The sequence below is a fragment of the Bos taurus genome, chromosome 22, assembly GCF_002263795.3.
Source record: "Bos taurus isolate L1 Dominette 01449 registration number 42190680 breed Hereford chromosome 22, ARS-UCD2.0, whole genome shotgun sequence".
Classification (NCBI taxonomy): domain Eukaryota; kingdom Metazoa; phylum Chordata; class Mammalia; order Artiodactyla; family Bovidae; genus Bos; species Bos taurus.
The window spans coordinates 46,209,684-46,230,360 of NC_037349.1; the positions used below are offsets into that span (position 1 = coordinate 46,209,684).

The following is a 20,677-nucleotide window of genomic DNA, read 5'->3' on the forward strand; positions in this document are numbered from 1 at the left end:
ACCCTGATGCTGGGAAAGATTGAATGCAGGAGGAGAAGGGGATGACAGAGGATGAGATGGTGGGGTGGCATCAGCAACTCGATGGACATGAGTTTGAGCAAACTCTGGGTATCGGTAATGGACAAGGAAGCCTGGCTAGCTGCAGTCCATGGGGTCACAAAGAGTCTGACACTACTGAGTGAATGAAGTGAACTGAATCAATCTCAAATGGAGATGATATAAACTCATTTTTTCACACAGGTGTTATATGAATAGATGAGTATGATAGGCATGGAATAGCTATTTTTGATAGGCACATGCCCTAGCAGAGAAGGTCTATCTACAGACAAGAAAAATGCCTTAGAATATAAAAAGAAACCAAGAAGAAAAAGAAAAACAAAAGCACAGCCCCCTTGTCAATCATAAGATACACGAGAGTTCCTTCCTGCTCTAGGTTCTGACTCACTCTCTTTTCTCCAGAAGACTCTTTAATTTCAGGGAGCAACTTTGCTGGCTTGCAACTAAAAGAACTTTGTCTTAAGTTCACCAAAACTAAAGCTGAGACCTGCCAGCCCTCCCTTGAGTCCCCTCTCTTCCACTAACATACACTGGAACTTTTATAAAGGATGCCTTAGCAGGCAATGTACAACTAGACTACCCATATCTACCAAAACCAATTTACTGTACAGCAGGACACAGCTTAGTACAGTTCAGTCGCTCAGCTGGGTCTGACTCTTTGCGACCCCATGGACACATCTTCCTTTATTAGTATTGATAGTCTATGTACTCATTTTTAAAACCTTAAAGAAGCAGCCACTCTATGTACAGCAGCAGACCAGGGTCTGTCAGAGTGCTCAAGAGGAAATCAGATTGACAGGCTGTTCTCAGGGACTGTGTAGCATCACAGATCAATACATCACCAGGAAATCATATGCAGCATTTTTGTGCCAGACACTGAGCTACCAGCTTTACCTGCATGGCCTCATGTCAGGCTCACAGCATGTGTCTGGGGCAGGTATCATCATTACTCCTGTTCTTTAGGTGCTATAACTCAGACTCAGGTAGGTCTGGTAACATCCACTACCATAATTAGTGTTTGGTAGAAGCTGGATCTGAACTCAAGGAGTCTGGGTTAGTACTCAAGGAGTCTAGATTCCCCCACCTATCTACCTCCTATGTTTTGCCTTCTATGGTTGTATGTAGAATGAAAAGAAGCCCTTTGTAGATTGGAGGCCCTATTCCTTCCCTCCCCGTGTCTTTCCCAAAGCTCTGCTTCCAACACACATCAGGGGATCATTCATCAACTAACTTATGAGTGTAGAAAAGTCAACCATTATTGAGCACTTTCTATGCCCCAGCACTTAACTAGGCACCTCATCTATACCATTTCATTTTTTTAGCCCTTATATTCAATAAGAATCAAAGGAAAAGCTATTACTACCCTCTCCACTTGGAAAATCAGACCACTGAAGCAGGCTACATAACTAAGTTAGTTATGTAGGCTAAGTTATGCTATGAGAACATATCAATCTGGAAATCTCAGTGGCTTAACACAAAGGTTCATCAAACAGACTTTATATCCATCACAGGTTGGCAGATGGCAGAGGACAGGGTGAGTGGAAAGGCATCTGCCCCATGTGGCCACTCAGGAACCCAGGCTATCTCATCTAGCCCATCATGTCACTTCAGAGCTCACAAGAGCAGAAGAGAGTGTAGACACCACCACATCAGCCCATATGTGTTTTAGCTCATAAATGACCCAGGTTGGATTTGCTTATAGCCTACTGGCCTACTGAACTAGTGCAAGGTGGCTGGGAACGGTGAGCACATGGATATTTCAGTTCAGTTCAGTCACTCAGTTGTGTCCGACTCTTTGCGACCCCATGAATTGCAGCACGCCAGGCCTCCCTGTCCATCGCCAACTCCCGGAGTTCACTCAAACTCATATCCATCAAGTCGGTGAGGCCATCCAGCCATCTCATCCTCTGTGCACAGTAAATCGTTCTGCCATAGTAATTCTCCCAAGGTCACTCAGCTACTAAGGAATAGAGTGGAAAAGCTTAACCATTCCACTTTACTATAACCTCAACATTATAAATACATTTTTGGAGAAATCTGTTCCAAATCGATCATAATCATTTAGAAACATCCAGACCTTATCTAAGAATTCACAGCCTTCTGGTAGAATTCTCCACTTCCTCATGACTATCTCTATTTCTGCACATCCACAAAGAAGTTATTCAGAACTGAACTCATCAGGGGACCTACCTTTGTTGGCACAGGCCATCCACTTGAGATTGTCTGCAAAAGCAGCCTCTCGTCCAATGAGGTACGTGAAGATGCGAACCTAAGAGGAAGAGGAATGCACGGATCAGTGGCTTTCACTTTTCACCCTCCAGCCCAGACCACAAGCATGGCTCACACACATGTGGTTTACCTCTTTAATGCTCCATGCCCCCATCTGTAGAAACATATTTAAGACATTTGAAGTACAGTCAGCTAGAAATATATTCAAAACTGGGGTCTTTGATCTTTTAAACCATGTGGCACTGGTGGTGGTTGTTTCTCGGTGTGCAACTTGCAACAGAGGAAAATAACTTGAAACAGGAGACTGGCAGCATTGTGGGCCTGGGTTTGCTATACACATATGGACAGAGACCATTCAGGTCTGGACCAAATCGGCAACCATTTTCCTCATCTGTACAGGAAGTATAAAGTGTGCTCTTCTTGGGAATAGAAACATCACTGAAAGACCCTCAGCATGCCCCCCTCCCTCAGTGGTGAGGACAGGCTGCAGACACTTTCTTACCATCTGTTGTGGTAATTAATTGGAATGAGAGGCACAGCCTGTAGCCAGGAGACCAAAGCAAAACCCTCCCTAGCCTTCCTAAAGTTTGGCTCCTAAAGAGCCAAGAACACATGTAAAACCTTGAATCTCTCATTTTCTACTGCCTTCTCAAATCTCTCTCATAAGGCCAGAATTCTTTGAAACAAAGCGCAACCCACTTCCCAAAGTTGCACATGAGGGTTAGATGGAAGAAAAACAAGAAATAAAAAGGGTTACAATCCTCTAGTTTAAACTTTGGGCTTCCCAGGTGGCTCAGTGAGTAAAGAACCAGCCTTCAATGCAGGAGCATGCCAAAGATAGCGATTCAATCCCTGGGTTGGGAAGACCCACTGGAGGAGGGCACGGCAACCCACTCCACTTGCCTGGAGAATCCCATGGACAGAAGAGCCTGGCGGGCTATATTCCATAGGTCGCAAAGAGTCAGACACAAGTGAAGTGACCGAGCACAGCACAGAGTTTACACTTCAAATGGTACGTGGATCAGCACCACACAGTCCAAACAAAACTCTCCCGGCAGGTCAAGTCAGTCCTTTGAACAACAGTTTGTGACTGAGTAAAATTCAGACATGGTATTAAATGAATTATGTTCCATGTGTGGCCCCAAAATCTTTCCAGGTGATGCCCCTTCCACTCAGTCAGTCTGGGTCAGGAATCCCTACGGTTCCTTCAGAACCTTCACTGCGACTATAGTGAACCAGTATCTCACGCGCTTACATCTGTGAGGTTGAGCTCCACTAGACCGTCCAGCTGACAAGGAAAAGGGTGGTTCTGCTTTGATGGGGCACAGAGCTTGGAACATTACAACTCAGTACATGAGTGGATAAAAATGTAAATACTCATAGCTGACTGTGAAAATGTAGACTGTTTTAGTTACGAGTACCCTCTTATCTGAGACATAACTTAAAGACTAGTTCTTATGGGATGGTTTATTTCCAGCTTAAAGAGATGCTTATATACACATTATCACTGTGCTGCCTTAGTCTTTTCTCGTCTATGTTCAGTGAGGCAGTCATTTCATCCATCACAGAACCTGCAAGGGGGCTTCCAGGGCATGAGCAGACACACAGGCCTTTGCCTCTTCCGTTTTCTTAGCTCTTTTGGACACTATTTCCAATGGAATCACACAGGGAGGAGGGATAGTGTTTTTTTTTGTTTGTTTTTTTAAATTGGGAGATTCTCACCCTTTGGGGGAAAAACAAAAATAGAAGATGCAACCTCATAGGCCTCACCTAGCCCTAAGTGGTTACCACTGACCTTTCTATACAGAGCTGTCCCCTGCTCACTTTTCCTGCCTGACTACTGTTATGTTTTAGCTGAAGATGACTGATTTGGGGGAAAATTGAGACTCAATTAAGTAAAGTGACTTGCTCAGTTTCATCAAGTCCTGATATAATGAGAGGTCTTCCAAGACCTCAGGATAACACTGAGGTCTCCTCTTAATTTCCTGGAGATGCTGGTTCTGTCAACCCAACCAGCTGCAAGACCTAGAACTAGCACCCACAGGAGCTGAACCAGCCCCAGGCTTTTCTTTTTTTTAAAATAAATCTTCAGCTTTCAATTCTAATTCAAGTTATTTAAAAGGAAAGCTTCAGACTGGGAAAAAAAAAAAAAACTGCAAAAGCAAGTTTTTAACAAAGCAGAAAGCACAAGAGATAGCTCCAGAGAACGAAGCTATGAGTCTGTCTCTGCAGGCAAAAGGCAAAGACCTGACACAAAACAGCCTATTTGCTGTGAGCGAAGGCCCTTGAAGGTGCCAAACCTCCTCTGCCATCCAGGTGAAGAATCAGAGAATAAACTGAGTTCTCTCCTGGGGGCATAGTTAAAACCCTGAACAACGCTGTGAACCATTAGAAAAACGCCTATAGTTTCTGATTTTAAAAGATCGCAGCACATCTGGAAAACCAGTAGGACTGCATCAAACTTCAGATCAGACATGACTGTGCAACAGTAATTGAGCTAAAACCACAACCATGAAAACCAGCACCATGAACCCCTCACCAGCACTGTCGGCCCTACTCCGACACTACCGTGGCTTCTCTAGTCAGCACCATCCCTTGGCTCAGGTGTGTGCAGAGATTTATAGCATTATACTTGTTTGGTTGGTTTGCATTTGATTGCTTAAGAAAGAAAAATCAGGATCATGTTAAATATTTCCATTTACATGCAGTCTTTGGCTTTCAGTGTACTGGCCCCCTTATTTGAGTTAGAAATGGCATGGAAATGACTCGTCTCTCTGCCTATAAAATAAACATAATCAAACAATACTGGGTTCATGCCCTGGATTTCTCACAATAATGCCTTTCAACTGGCAACAACATAAAGGGACTTTACTCCAAAATAAATATTTTGGAGAGCAATGTAACAACAGCATTTTATATTTGTAGTTTTTTCAGACTGAGTAATTCTACTTTTAGGAATTTATCTTATAGTCAGGATAACATATAAAATGCCTGTGGGGGCCACGCAGGTAACAGGGATGACACGAAGTCATAGGAGTATGAAGAGTTGTACAGTGCATGTCTTCTTAAAGCCCCATAATTTGGTTTTAGACATTTTCACAAATACACAAAATTGTACAAGGATAAAGATATTCACCTTTATTATGGGCTGTAGCCTACCACGCTCCTGCATCCATGGGATTTTCCAGGCAAGAGTACTAGAGATTTGTGATGATTAAAGCCTGCTAAATCCCTAGTTTCTTTTGATAGCCAGTTGGCTAAAAAGTCTTGGGACATTCACGTAGTGGAATATCACATAGCTATGTTCTCATGAGAAACACATCCATTATAAATTAGCAAGGGGGAAAGCAAGTTGTGGAATATTGTGTAGCACAGAATCCTGTTTTTTCTAAAAGGGGACTTTCACGTTTTACTCTGTAAACTTCTATATCCTCTGAATGTTTTTACAAATGAATAAACATAGCTTTAATGATTGCAGATCATTTTAAATGAAAATAAAGTAATGACTCTGCTACTTCCTGAACCATTCTTCAAGGATATAGGAAGAGTAAATGTACCAGTGAAAATCAAAAAGGAGAAGAGATGATATATGGAAATTAAGTTCTGTCCTTGCATCTTGCAGAGTGGGCTGCCTTATTTCCACTGCTCAATGAAATGAATGCAAAACCTCTGTGAGTAACAGTCAAATTGCTCATTTCTGTCTCTAGCAGATTCTGTAACCTGATGGATTTTATTTCCAATAATTGGAGATTTATTTCTTAAGAAGCTCCATCTTTAAACTTTAACAAGTCTGCCTTGAGTCCAACTACTTTTACAATATATGGTAAGGCTCCTTAGCAGAGGCGAGAGGGGTAGTTCTGAAAGCCAGGTTCACAGCACTGATGCCAATGGGTAGGGTCCATGGCACAGACCAGACCAGACCAGGGAAGTTATCAGGACACACCAAAACACACCAGAAAGCCAGGTCTTTGTGTTCATCATCCACAGCCATGAAGGCATCACTTTCAGCACTGCTGCAAAAAGGCAGGAGGGGAGAGGTCTGCATCAACCTATTAGTTCATTCTGATCTCCCATTTGAGTTTGGATGGTCTTTAAATGTTCTACAAATCCAATTAAGCTCAATAAACTGTTAGGATGTGGCTATTTCAAAGTTCAAAGTCACTTAATCTACTTAGTATAAAGTTTCCCAGATCATATAAAGAACTCAGTCCAGTTTTTCCAAAACAGACTGTTGCTTCTTGCTCATATAGATGCAATTCTCTCCAAAAACACAGAGGGGTGCCATTCCTCTCTACCTTTGGTGAACATAGGGTAGCTTGACGTTGTGAAGATGTTGTTGTTGAAAGTGAAAGTGAAAATCCCTCAGTTGTGTTCAACTCTTTGTGACCCCATGGACTATACAGGACATGGAATTCTTCAGGCCAGAACACTGGAGTAGGTAGCCTTTTCCTTCTCCAGGGGATCTTTCCAACCCAGGGATCGTACCCAGGTCTCCCGCATTGTAGGCAGATTCTTTACCAACTGAGCCACCAGGGAAGAATGGTGTGGGTATTCCACCAAGAATACTGGAGTGGGTAGCCTATCCCTTCTCCACTGGATCTTCCCAACCCAGGAATCGAACAGGGGTCTTCTTCATTGCAGGTGGACTTTTACCAACTGAGCTATCAGGGAAGCCCCCTTGTGAAGGTAATGAATCAAATTATTTCCTTTCTACAGCCATTAAAAGAGGGGAAGGAAAGTGGCTGCCAGTATAATGGGGCAATTGCACAGCCAGGAAACAGGCTGCTGCTGCCCTCACAACTCACTTCAGTGTTGAAGCCCAGGCTTATGAGACAGTCTAAGAATCCATCATCCATCTGTCACAAGTAACTTCTGAGCACCAACTATGTGCCAGGGCCCATTCTTGGTGTTGGGGATATAATGGGGGAAGGGGAAAAAATCTCTCTGTCCTCAGAGAGCATACATTCTCATGAGAGTAAAACAGATGATAAATGACAGATTCATATGTAACATTCAGGTAATTGTTGAATTAAAAAATAATGAAGAAATAAAAGAAGAAATAATTAGGCAATGGACAGTGATGATGGCTGCTATTTCAGAAAGGGAGGAAGGGAAGGCCTCCCTGATAAGGTGATACTTGAGCAAAGATCTGGACAAAATGTGGGTGGAGGTAGGGGAGCAAGACATATGGCTATTGGGGAAGATTATTCCCGGTGAAGGTAGTTGAAGGTACAAAGTCTTGAGATAGGGCTACTCAAGGAATATTGACAAGACAGTGTGGATGAAGTGAAGTCCGGTAGGAGAGAGTGTACGGAACGAACTTGGACAGACAACAGGTACCTAATCATGTGGGCCTTGCAGCCCAGTTAAGAAGCTGGGCTTTTTCTGTAGCAAGAACAGAAGCCAGAGGAGGAACTGAGTAGAAGCCTGACAAGAACTGACACAAAATCCTGTGAAAGGGTCATTCTGCAGTGTGGAGAACAGGCCTTGGAGAGTTGTACTCAGTCTGGCTGTCCATTCCCATTTCCCGTGATGTTCTTACAATTTTGAGTGCACAGGGCCCATTCAAGACAATCAAATCAGAACCTCTGGAGGCAAGGCCCAACTTTTAATCTCCCTGTGGACATTATAATGTGCATCCAAGCCTGAGAACCATGGCCACAGGGAGATAAGAGAAGCAGAGCCACTAAGTAGGAGGCCACCAAAACACTGAAAGTGAGAAACGGCAGTGGCTCTGGCCACCGGGGTGAAAGTTTTCAGACTTCACTGGGCATTGGAATCACCAACCCCAGCACCTACTTTTCAAAAACTCAGATTAAGTTGGCCAAGGGAACTATGTTTCTTAGAAGCACCCATGGTGGGTCTGAAACAAGTAACCGGAGCCCAGCACTTCACAAAGATACCAAAAAGATAAGCCCTGAACAAAAAGAAGTGGGAATGCGAATTGAGAAATCTTTGAAGTTGTTTCCAATAAAGGTGTTTCTACATACTGCCAAGGATTGAGGCTAAACTTCAAGGAGTTTACAATCCACTGGATGGTTTAAAAACAAAAAAACAGAGAAGCTGGATCAAGATGGTATTTTTAAAGAAGTCTGTGTCACTCCTACAAACAAGAATATCAGACACCAATCAGATTGGATAAGAGATTACAATTTCTTCTTTTCTCAAGAAAAAGCAGATCTGTACTAAGATGTCTATAGCTGCTGAGCTTGGTGTGCACACACAAAACATTGCTTCTTGAAATTACAATAGCCCCACTACGCATCCAAATACAGAGGGAAGGGCTGGACAGGGCACTGAGGAGCCTTCAAATATACAGTCTTTATTCTTATTTTTAGAAAGGAAGGCAATCTTTTACTTTAAAATAGCATTTAACTACAAATCCAGTATCCTAACTATAAAGACATGCAACTTATATGGATTATAAGTATAAATAAGATTTGCTAAAAGAATCATCAGTACATATGGTTGCCCACACCTATGTGTTCCATATTTCCATTCAGCTAAGCAGCAGCCTCTGTAAAACAAGCATGTGAACTCACCTTCACATCTTCTCACCTACTCTTATCCCTTTTGACTCACTGCCCAACTCAACTATCCCCTAAAATATCCCCAGGATTTCAGAAAAGTAGTACACAACTTTGGCTTCAGAAAGAAGTCATCTGACATCTTTGTGTTTTAAAGTCAATTTGATATTACTATATACTTAGTCTGTATCTTCATAAAAAATAATCCCAACCAACTTCTATTGCAATTTGCTCATTTCTATGATTTCTGATGCAGGGAAGCATTTCTGAATAAAATCTTTAATCTCTAAGCAGAAAATGAGAGCTGGAACTTGATTAACCACAAAAATGCTTCATAAATCACTGCCAATATTTGTTTGCACGAAAATTCTGCAAAAGTAGAGGTGGGCTCAGAGATGGTTGATGCCAATGAAAACAGTTTTATTGAGCAGGCTGCTTTAATCTAGAAGCCATCATGCTTATAATAAAATAAGAAACATCCTTATCCAGAAGGACAAGAGAGGCAAATAAGGTAACAGTGCCCTGAGCAGCAATAAAATGGGATAAACTGAATTAAATTACAAAAGTAATAAAATTTCAACAAATGAATATCATAGATCATTTTGAAAAATGGACTGTCATTTTGGGGATGCTCTAAGAGTCTGTAAAATCGCCTTCCTCTCAAGCACAGTGCCTCATATCTCATGTGAGGTATTGAAAATATCCTAATTTAGAAAAAACTGCCATTTGTAATCTTCTGGCCAGGGATGGAAATCCAGTTTTATAGCCATGTATTTTGCCAAGTGAAAGAGACGGCTGTCTCAGGGTAACCTAGAGACTGTAACCTAGTTTAGCATACTAGAAAAGAGATTACACACCACTTCACTGAGCAGTAGGAAGTCAAGCTACAAACATCCTCAAAGGTGGGTGATACAATTCATTAGATTATTCAGCTTCATTAACTTCATTCACAGGGTATTTTTGTAGCTCTGATATCTGGGGCCTTATAGTTCTGGAGAAACTGTCCATGCTAGGGTTAGCCAATTTTGGAAACAGTAAACAACTTGCCTTCAAGTATACCTTTGATATGCAAACCAACCAACCCAAACCCCGTTGCCCTCAGTTATCTCTTTTTATCAGGTGTGCATACCCTGGGCCAGTATCCACCTGCCCTAATCACTCCAGGGCCAGGCAGGTAACAGACAACTAAGGGTAGCCACTACATTTCCAGAGCCAACTGAAATTATTCAACTTTAAGTTTGTTTATCTTGTTTTGCCTCTTTCTTCCCAAGAAAACCACAGTAAAGGCTTTAGTCCACCAGTCCTGCCCCCACTCTGGTCACTCATTTTATATTGGTGCTTCCCCATGAAGCTCTGTATAGTATGATATGCCTCTTGCTTCCAGGAGTCAATGAGTCTTTCTTCATGACATTCATTTCCATGTCTATATGGCTTAGTATATTTGATTAAAACAAATACTGAGTACCCTTAAAATGGGTTGGGAATCAGGAGAATTGGGTTACAGGTGAGTCCCAAATCCATACTTACTATCTTGGCAACCTTGACTAAGTTAGTGAAACCCTCTGAACTATGCTTTTTCCACCTACACATGAATCATCCATTAATTCATTTATTGTGATCAATGGTAAATGAGTTAATAAACGAAAAGACAAGTCAGAAGCAATGAGTTCCAGTCAGCTAGGGTTGCATTCCACTTATGTTTCAGATGATTGTTACATTAAACCAAGTAAGGTGAACCCAGGACAGCCAAATCCCCTATTCATGGATGTCTCCCTAACCGTACCCAGGGGTTTGGCTGAAGAGCAAACTGACTTTCATGAGTGAAGATTTTTTCCTACAAAAGGGTTTTGACAAGCTAAGGATAATTAGATTGGCAATTCCTAACACAATCAGAATAACACTAGAGGTATAACAATTAAATCTTCTATTAACTTTTGCAAAGTCATAAGATCCACCAAGAATCTGGCAAGAGCTATGGACTTTCTCTCCACAAAAAATGCCCCAAAGATGAACATTCACATTTCAGATAAGGTTTATGATGTTTGGGGCATCTCCTCCATCGAAGTCTAAACTCAGGTTCTCTGGGAACCTCTGGATTCCAGTTTAAAAAGTGTTGTTTTTATATACTTCTCATATTCTGCACTATAAATTTCTCAAGAACAGATTATGTTATGTGGACAACCAAGATGGGTACTTTCAACTTAAGTGTTTGCCAAATTAAGAGGGAGGTTCATTCATTTATATGCTCATTCTTTGCTGATTTAGTGAGTACTAGATACTGGATATCCATTATCAGATCCAGAAAAGTCACATGAGGAATAAATCCTCAACATGGAGAAACAAGACATCAAGAGCCCTGAGAAAAATGGGCATCACTGTAAACCCTGAGTTCCTATGGCGACATCAAATCGTGGAGCCTTTGAAGGAATGAATTTAAAGATGCAGGAATGGAATGGACAGACAGACATGACTCCTGTCTCATTTGTTTCTGAATCCATAGAATCCAGCACAATGGTTGGCAAAGAGTCAGCACGCAACCACTTGTTGACTGGCAATGACATAAAAGTCACCTTCGGCCGACTCCTGAAACAAACTCATCATGGATTTGTGTGGCTGGGAGGTCCCTCTCTGCCTCTCTTGCCCTCAGACTCAGAGAGAGAAGGTGGTGACAGTTATGTGCTCACAAGTGTGCCCATTCTTCCAAGAAGACTTACAGATTCAATACCATAAACAAAAATAAACTCATGTGTATAAGGCTGATAAATTATGCAAAATATCAGAAAATTTGCTTATGGAAAAGAGAAGCTAATTGTTCCACAAATTGGGGTGGCAATACTTATGAGACATCATGGGATTGTGTGACTCCCTGAGTTAGAACCCCCCAATGTCTTTCTACTGCACTTAGGATATATTGCAAACTCCTATCACAGCTGGATATCCTGGAAGATATGGAAACACGACAAACTCCTTTCAGCTTTAGAGTCTTTGCCTTCAGCTTTTCCACTGCCTAGAATATTCTTCTCCTCCACTTTCATGGCTAACTCCCTCTAACCCCAGTTCCCCTCCTTTGGATCTCTCCATTTGTCTCCTCCATGGTGCTTGGTACATTTTGCAGCTATCATTATGATTTGTTTGTTTACTTGATTTACACCTATTTCTCGCTCCATCAGAAATGTAGATGTTGCGAGAGCAGAATGAAGCAACTGTGCCCAACTCAGCATCCAGCATATAGTAGACTTCTAACCAATCCACCCCTCTCCATTTCTTTTCACAAATTGTGGAAGTCGAAAGAAGTCAGCATGGGATATAATAGAATTTGTCAGAGTTAGAGCCCTTTCCTTCATTACTAACTCCATTTCAAATACTTGCCTATTTTTCCAAACTTGCCTGCTATCAATCAGCTGAAGTTTCACCTTCCCTCTGCCTCGTTTCCTTGTTTCTTTTACATTGAAGCTCAATGATAAAACAGGAAGAAATGGAGAAATGAAAAAGCTTCTGGTCTTTGTTATTACAGTCTCAACTTCTGGGGCCATAAAATGGTGTTATATCTAAGGCCTTCCATGGGTGGATGATCAGGTTTATAATATATTTTTCCTAGGTTCTGCCGCTTGATTCTAGATGAAAACCATGCAAAGATCGAAGCCAACTGTATTTTAAATAACTGTCTGCTTCAGAGATTACCTAGCATGGAAAAGACCACATCTTAAAATAGTGATGTGACACTTGCTGTTCCTAGCAACTCTGAGTGGAATTCTCTCCTTTTCCCCCATACTTTGTGACAGTTTGGACAGATGGCATCACTTCATGAAAAATAGAGATGACTGGGTAGGCAGGTTAGCAGAATGCAGTGGATACAAGAAAAGGTTAAGAACTGGGAACTTGGCACATCTCATTTTAGAATCTGTCTGCTCTGAAGGAGCTGAAAATCTTCGAAACCTCCTTTTCCTTACTTGTAAAGTATGATGGTGTTAACAGGACCCACTTGGCAGGACTGCTGCTAAGTGAAACAAAGTAAAATAGTAGGGGCTGGATGGGGAGGTAATCCTGCAGAAGTGTGTGTGTGACAAGAGATTCTTTCTAAGAGAAGACTTCCAGTGGTGCTCCTTGCCTGGACCCTAAAGAGAGTTAGACCGGGGAAAAGCTCAGGAGGGCAAAGCTTGAAGACCTGACCTAGGACTGCCTCTCTGGGCCTTAGAGAAAAGCTCCGTTTCCCTTATTGTCCCTCCCCGCAAGTTTGTCTTCCTTTGCCTTCCTCTACCTCTGGACTGGGGAGGTTCCAAGAGCCCAAATCAGGGTATGGGACCAAGGCCCATTTGGCCTTGATCACAAGTGTTGCACTTGTGTGTTCTCACTGGGATTTGTGACCCAAAGCCCACAAAAGCAGCAGCATGATGCAGAGAGAGCGCCCCCTCTACAAAGCATCCTGGTCGCTCAGTGCAGTGGCAGGGTACAGGTCAAGGATTTAGGAGTCTGGAATTCTGCCCAAATCATTCTCAAACTCATTACAACCAACAGCTGCTGTGAATGCTAAGCTAGCACAGTTGTTTTCTCCCAAGATTCTTGTCACTTCTATTTTCCCAACCAATCCTTCCTGTCACTAATAATTAGTCTAAAATAGCAGCTTCCGCTGTCATCTCACCTACTGCCTTCTGGGGCTTAAATGTCAGTAAGAAAAGTCAAGGGCTTCTCAGACATCTGCAAGGATATTGTTGAAGACAGTGTTCATTCCATTTTACCTGTGATTCTCCAAGAGGCAGACATGTAGGAACCTGGCTCTTGGGGACAGCTAAGGAATGTGTGTATGTAAGAATAACCTGTAGGGTTCTGGCAGTATATATGTGTTCATTATCTATACACCAACCTCGGCCCTCTCCAGAGGTTTCAGTGCACCCCAAACCTAGAACTTCCACTGAGAGAGCAAGTCCCCAGGTGCTGAAGATCCTACCCTAGAGAGCCACTAATTTGACATAAATATGAGTATAGGCCTCATGTGGATGGGAGAGAAAAGTAAATTAAAGTTCCAGAGGGATTTGGAGGGCCATTGTCTTCTTCTCTGGAAGGCCACTGTCTTCTGAGAAACTCCACAGGAAATTTATTGTCTTCAATCAGTAAGTTCTATTTTATTCTAAGCAACTGTTAGGTTTTAAGTCTTACAGCTGTCCTGGGTTCCCTCAAGAAGAGGGTTCCATTCTCAGAGATTAGGTGTTTTGGGCTCTACTTTTATAACCCTCACTTTGACCTTCCTCAGATCAGATCAGATCAGTCGCTCAGTCGTGTCCGACTCTGTGACCCCATGAATTGCAGCACGCCAGGCCTCCCTGTCCATCATCAACTCCCGGAGTTCACTCAGACTCACATCCATCGAGGCAGTGATGCCATCCAGCCATCTCATCCTCTGTCGTCCCCTTCTCCTCCTGCCCCCAATCCCTCCCAGCATCAGAGTCTTTTCCAATGAGTCAACTCTTCGCATGAGGTGGCCAAAGTACTGGAGTTTCAGCTGTAGCATCATTCCTTCCTACTGACCTCTAATTTGTATTACCATTTTTGCTTTATATTTCCCATCCACTCACCCTCCTACCTACTCTTCCTATCGAGTATTAACAGTGCCCGTGGGTTAAGTCGCTTCAGTCATGTCTGACTCTTTGTGACCCTATGGACTGTAGCCCACCAGGCTCCTCTGTCCATGGGATTCTCCAGGCAAGAATACTGGAGTAGGTTGTCATGCCCTTCTCCGGGGGATCTTTCTGACCCAAGGATCGAACCCAAGTCTCTTATGTCTTCTGCAGGGAGGAAAAACCCATATGGTCTCCACTCTCACTGAAGTTGTAAGTTTTGAAAATACTTTTTATAGAACAAGGAAGGCAAAGAAATATAAAGGGAAAAAGAGGGGGAGGAGATGGGACTGCTTTTCTGTTACTATTTCCGACTTCACAGAAGTTACTAGTTGAAGATCCTCCTCATTATTTTACACTATTTCTGTCCTAACTTTGTGACCAAGATGGGACACAGATTTGTTTTTCTCTCTGGTTAAGGGGACCACAGTAGAGCCCCAAAGAGTATCATCTTCTTTTAAAACTGCATCATTTCTGCACTTTCTCCCCCAAACATCTTGGTTCCCTGAACAGGATGCAGGCCATCTTGAGCTCTGTAGCCCAAATGCTAGTTGATAAAGAGGAACTTGTGTGTGTGTGTGTGTGTGTGTGTGTGTATTTAATTGGAGTGTGATTACGTTACAGTGTTGTGTTAGTTCCCGCCGTACAGCAATATGAACCAGCTATGAGTATACATATATCCCCGAGCCTCCCTCCCACCCCTTCTATCCAACCACTCTAGATCATTACAGACCACCAAGCTGAGCTCCCTGTGTTATACAACAGCTTCCCACCAGCTATCTGTTTTATACATGGTAGTGGATACATGTCAATGCTTAAAGAAAGGTACATTTATTTATTAATAAATGGATAAAATAAGCATTTTAAAAACATTAAATTATTTCCTCCTGATTTCTTGAGATATAATTAGTGCATGGTCCTGTATATGATGATTTAATATGTGGATATATTGCAAAATGATATCCACAGTAAGGTTAGTTAACACATTCATCACCTCACACAATTACTACTTTCTTTTCCTAGTGAGACATTTATTATTTACTCTGTGCAACTTTCAAGTATTTGACACCAGAGCTATTAACTATAGTCACCACGCTCTAAATAAAATTCCCAGAACTCATTTATATTGTAACTAACTCCGCAGTCTTTGACAAGCTCTTCCCCATTCCCACATGCCTCTCTCCACAGCCCCTGGCGACACCATTCATGTTTATATAAGCTTTGTTTTTGTTTTGTTGTTTTCAGATTCCAGATATAAGTAAGATCATGTAGTACTTGTCTTACTCTCTCCAAATTGTTTTACTTATCATTATACTCTCAAGGTCCATCCACGTCACAAACGGCAGAATTCCCTTTCTTATGACTGTGTTACATATATTAATATATATATATCTCATGTATATATATCATGTAAGGATACTACTCATGTAAGTATACTTACTCATGTAAGGATACTACTCATGTAAGTATACTTGCTTATGTAAGTATACTACTCATATATATCATGTAAGTATAGTACTTACATGATATATATATACATGATATTTCCATTCATATATAGATGGACACGGGTTGTTACTATGTCTTGGCTATTGTGAATGATGCTGCAATGAACACGGTGATGCAGCTGTCTCTTCAAGATAATGATTTCATTTCCTTCAGAAAAATTCATTCCTTCAGAAGTGGGTGTCTATTGCCAGATTACTGAATTACATGGTAGTGTACTTTTGATTTTTTGAAGAACCTCCATGCTGTTTTCCATTAGTGTAACTGTACTAATTTACATTCCAACCAACAATGCACCAGGGTTCCTTTTATCCACACCTCTACCTCTGCCAACACTTGTTATCTATCTTTCTAATAATAACAATTCTAATAGATGTCTTACCATAAAACTTTTACCCCTGAAAGTCTCTCCCTCTTAAAGTTATCTAAAATAAGCCCCCCTTTTATTATATGTCAGTCCCTACTGATTTTCTGCATAGTATTTGGTGCAATTACAGTTATATTATTTTTCTGTTACTTAGCTATGTTCTGTTCCCTACACACATACACAGAAGTATAAGTTTCATGATGAAAATAACAACGTGTTTTGTTCACTATTGCTGAACTTCTAATCTAGCACCTGACCCATAGCAGATCCCCCTAAATATTTGTCAGATAAATGAATTAATGTGGTTACTGCAAGCAATTAAAAGATATAAACATAGGTTAAATGGGGATAATTCATCATGGCATATGGAGTAGGAATATGCCAAGAGAAATAGAGGGATTAAATGAGTACTGATGAACTAAAACTTGAGGATGCTGAGCACTGGCCCTTTGCCAGATACCACACATAGCAGGACTGCAACGGGAGGGCACCAGCATTATTCTCATTCAACAGATAAGCAAACTGAGGCCTAGAGAGGGTAGGAACATGTTCCAGGTCACATAGCAGTTAAGTGAAAGCTATTGGACCCTTTTAAGGTATGTGGGACTCCAAAGCTCATTTTCTTAATTGCAACACTATGATATGAGAACACTAGCAAAGGACATGAACTGCCAGATCACAGAAGAGGAAATACTCATGGCAACACAACAAAAAACAGATCACAATGTCCAACCCTACTTTTATGCATAAATACAAATATAAATTAAAATAAAAATAAGAGTTTTGAGGTGTTATTTTGGGGGGTTTTGCTATTAAATTGGAAATGATTTGTTAATGACAATAAAAATATTAGGAAATAGTCTTTCCACTGGTGGGAATATAAATTGTTATAGCTTCCTGAAAATAACTTGGCCATATGTTTCAAATATGTGAAATGCACATGACCTTTGACATGGCAATTCCATTTCTCGGAAATCACTTCTAGGAATTATTTTTTTACCACCAAGTTGAATTTTTTTTTTTTATTTTGCTAAAATGTTCAGATAGAACCAATGTAACAATCCAAATTCCATGGCATCTAAACATTTAGCCACTGATGATTTCAGGAAGATAATGTTGTCCTTTCAATCTTAGAAAAAATGTAGATGCCTTATATTCTGTGAAAGCATGAGTTGCCTTCCTTTCTACCCACCAAATTAATTTGTCTTTTCAGAAGCTTTAATATGTTGGATATCATCTTTGTTTATCTCTCCATGTTGCCCAAGGACACCATCAGAGAGTGAAGCAAAGATTTTCCATAAAGGACATATGTTCATTAGAGAACACATTATTGGAAAACACTGTTCATACTAGAGAAAAATTACAATCTAGACGTGCCCACAGAAGGGGGTTGTAGTATGTTCACTCAGTGACTTTAGTGAAGCCATTACAAATAATGGTGAAGTTGACCACTTAATGACTTGAAAAGACATCACTAAACAGACAAAATAGGTTCCAAAATACCATGGACATAGCTTCTCGGCTTTATGGTTAAGATCCAGTGTAGTATCTGTTCTTATCAAAATGCCATGGACAGTCTTATCCAATCTATAAAAAATTAAAAGTATACATACATAGAAAAAAATAATGGAAAGATGCATGCAAAAAGTATCTAATACCAGTGATACTTCTTTCCTATTAACTGCTTTTTTTTTTTTTTACAAATTTTCTACAGTAAATATATAATACTTTTGTTAAAAAGAAAATATTTTTCAGTAAAAGATAAACAGAAATGTCCATTCATTTTCATTCAGCAGATATTTACATAGCATATACTATACATCAGGCTTTATATGAGGCACTAGGGGTTCAATGTTGACACAAGACCGGACTTCATACAGATGACACTCAGGTAGGAAAATGCACAGTTGAGGGCTTACATGTTAGAGATGAAATGTTATGAAATAGGTCTCATAAGTATGTTCCACTGAATATTGGAAGCAGCATCATTCCACAAGTCATCAGAAACAGTTTGGGCCAATGGCTACTTGAAGGATCATCCAGAGCTGTTGAGAACAGGCAAGCCCTGATTTGTGTGAATATTTGCAGCCGAAAGCTTATTTCCATGGATATTCAAACATCATTTCAGTCTATGGTTCTCCCTTTTGGAAACTGTAAGTGCCTGAGTCACTGTAGCAGAGCCTCCCAGACATCATGCCCACCATCTACATTTCTTGTTCTAAGGGAACTAGAGAACAAAACCTAGAATCCCAAGAGGTGTTGGGAGGGTCCACCAAATTCTATGACTACTGAAGACTGCCCAGTAGGTATACCTGCCATTAAGAAATCAGACAAATGAATAAATAAGTCAATACAGCTTTGAAGCTGACCATGGTTAAAGCAGTATACTTCAATTTTCTTTAGACGTGGAAAACAGAGAAGAAATGCTGGTGGGCTATTTGTCCATCTCCGTACTAGGGCAGAGAAGGAATGGACCCAGTGGCTTATAATAGTTACAACCCAAGCCTTGTATGCCCAGGCCTGAGGCCAGACTCCTGCCTCAGCAGATAATGAGTTTGGCAATGTCTGACGGTCTTTTCTGGATGCTAATCCCCATCACAGAACTTCTATAATGCATGATATAATTTAATACACCTGGCAGACTCACCACCAGTTCATTCTTTTGTTATGTAATAGCCCAAAGAGAAGTCGAGAGTGGTTAATGCTCTGACAACCAGCTATTATCCCCAATAACAGGTGATTTTCAAAGGATTATTGCCATCAGAAACCATTTTATAATAACTGGCAACTGGAAGCCAATGTAGCAAAGTAAGATGGTCGCTGAGAGTTGCCATTTATTTTACACAAATCTGCAAAGATGTTTCAAGCATCACCCAGATGAAATAACCGCAGTTGTGATGGGATTCACCGGCCATGATAAATCACCTCCCTAGACAAGTTAGAGAATTGCTGCCATAGAGTTACTCTTTGGAATCTTTCTATTTTTCAAAGACTTCTCATCATTTCCCCTCACGGTCACCCTTTCACAGTATTCTGGCATCCTACCAGCCTGCTTCTGGGTAAGTTACAAGAATCCTGGGAGCTATCCTATGAACGGAGTGCACTCTGAAGATGCTTTGCCCTTGTGTCAGGCCCTGGAGAAAAGATCAATCATGGGATTGGATCTGAGGGATTTCTTTTAGATATGCACGTCCTGACTTAATTGAATTTAACCTTAGGAAGATAATTTGGATCAGGTTATGACAAGAGAAGAATGACCTATTGTCTTCAGCATGTAGGAGTATCAGTATCAGTTTATGGCAAAGTCAGACTTTATTCCACATAATGCAGTCCCATTTCCATAGGGGTCCTGCCTCATAGATTCCTCTCAGGGAGCAATTTTATTAGACAAGCATCCTTTCTTAAAAGAAACGCCTATGAATGATATATCTCCTTAGGATGGTTACCAAACACACACTCACTCAAACTCAAAATCCAAATTCTGAAAATCCAAAAGGTGGCTTTGTTATGTCACTGATATGATAGAAATCATGGAATTCTTTGTACTTTACGCAGATGGCATAAATCCCAGTTGTTTGAACTTGAGAAACATGTTGAGTGATGAAATTAAATCGACATCATCTTCCTTTATCTTGACAGTTCAGACAGCTAGAAGCAATTGCCACTCTGGCTGTCGGGTTAGGATCATCAGTGTTAAAATTATTATACTGCCTTTAAGTTTATCTTTGATTAAAAATTAAATTTCACTTCTCTTTATCATTTTCCATACCTCAAAATCATGCATGTGTTCTCCAAGTTAAATCAAGATGGACTAAATATTTAATTCCCTGTTCTAATTAGCTACAACTGTTACCTGATTTCTCTCTGTAAATGAATGTGAAAGGACCCGGGAGGCCTAACGTTAACCTTCATCCACTCTCGTTTTAAGAGAGAAATTACGGGCTCTAATTAGATGCTTCAAATTTGCAAAGAAATAGAATTTTCATAACCAGCTTATTAAAATCCTAGGGCCCCTTTGGGATAGGGCAAATTGCTTCTACTCTGATCTGCTTATCCTGGTACAACACCATACAGAAGACTCATGTTGTCTGCAGTACACAGCTCATATTTCTCCCACATTAATGAGTACTCAAATTATTCCAGCTGCCCTCTTGGCACAAGGAAAAATTGAAAATCTATAGCTGCCAAGTGACGTGGATAACTCAGCTGCTAAATAAAATATGCTTAAGGGGACACAGCTGCTGGGGTGCCTATTTACATTAAAATTACTAAATCCATGAACAGAGAACAAATGTCCCAAGACAGCTAAACAGGGTTTAGCACTTGGATTAAGTCTTTTACTGGACCAGGACCCTCAAGGTGCAAGGGTGCCACACAGT

General features: G+C 40.9%; 1 protein-coding gene and 1 pseudogene across 6 annotated transcripts in view; one reads left to right on the plus strand and one right to left on the minus strand.

The window, feature by feature from the left end:
- The window catches only part of CACNA2D3 (calcium voltage-gated channel auxiliary subunit alpha2delta 3), a 900,236-nt gene that overhangs the window by 291,395 nt on the left and 588,164 nt on the right, over positions 1 to 20,677 (minus strand). For all 6 annotated transcript variants that reach the window (XM_059879667.1, XM_059879666.1, XM_059879665.1 and 3 more), the window contains one exon: positions 2,248 to 2,326. In XM_059879667.1, coding sequence (XP_059735650.1) covers positions 2,248 to 2,326 — 79 coding nt within the window. The remainder of the gene's footprint in view (positions 1 to 2,247; positions 2,327 to 20,677) is intronic.
- Positions 17,809 to 17,912, plus strand: LOC112443531 (uncharacterized; annotated as a pseudogene).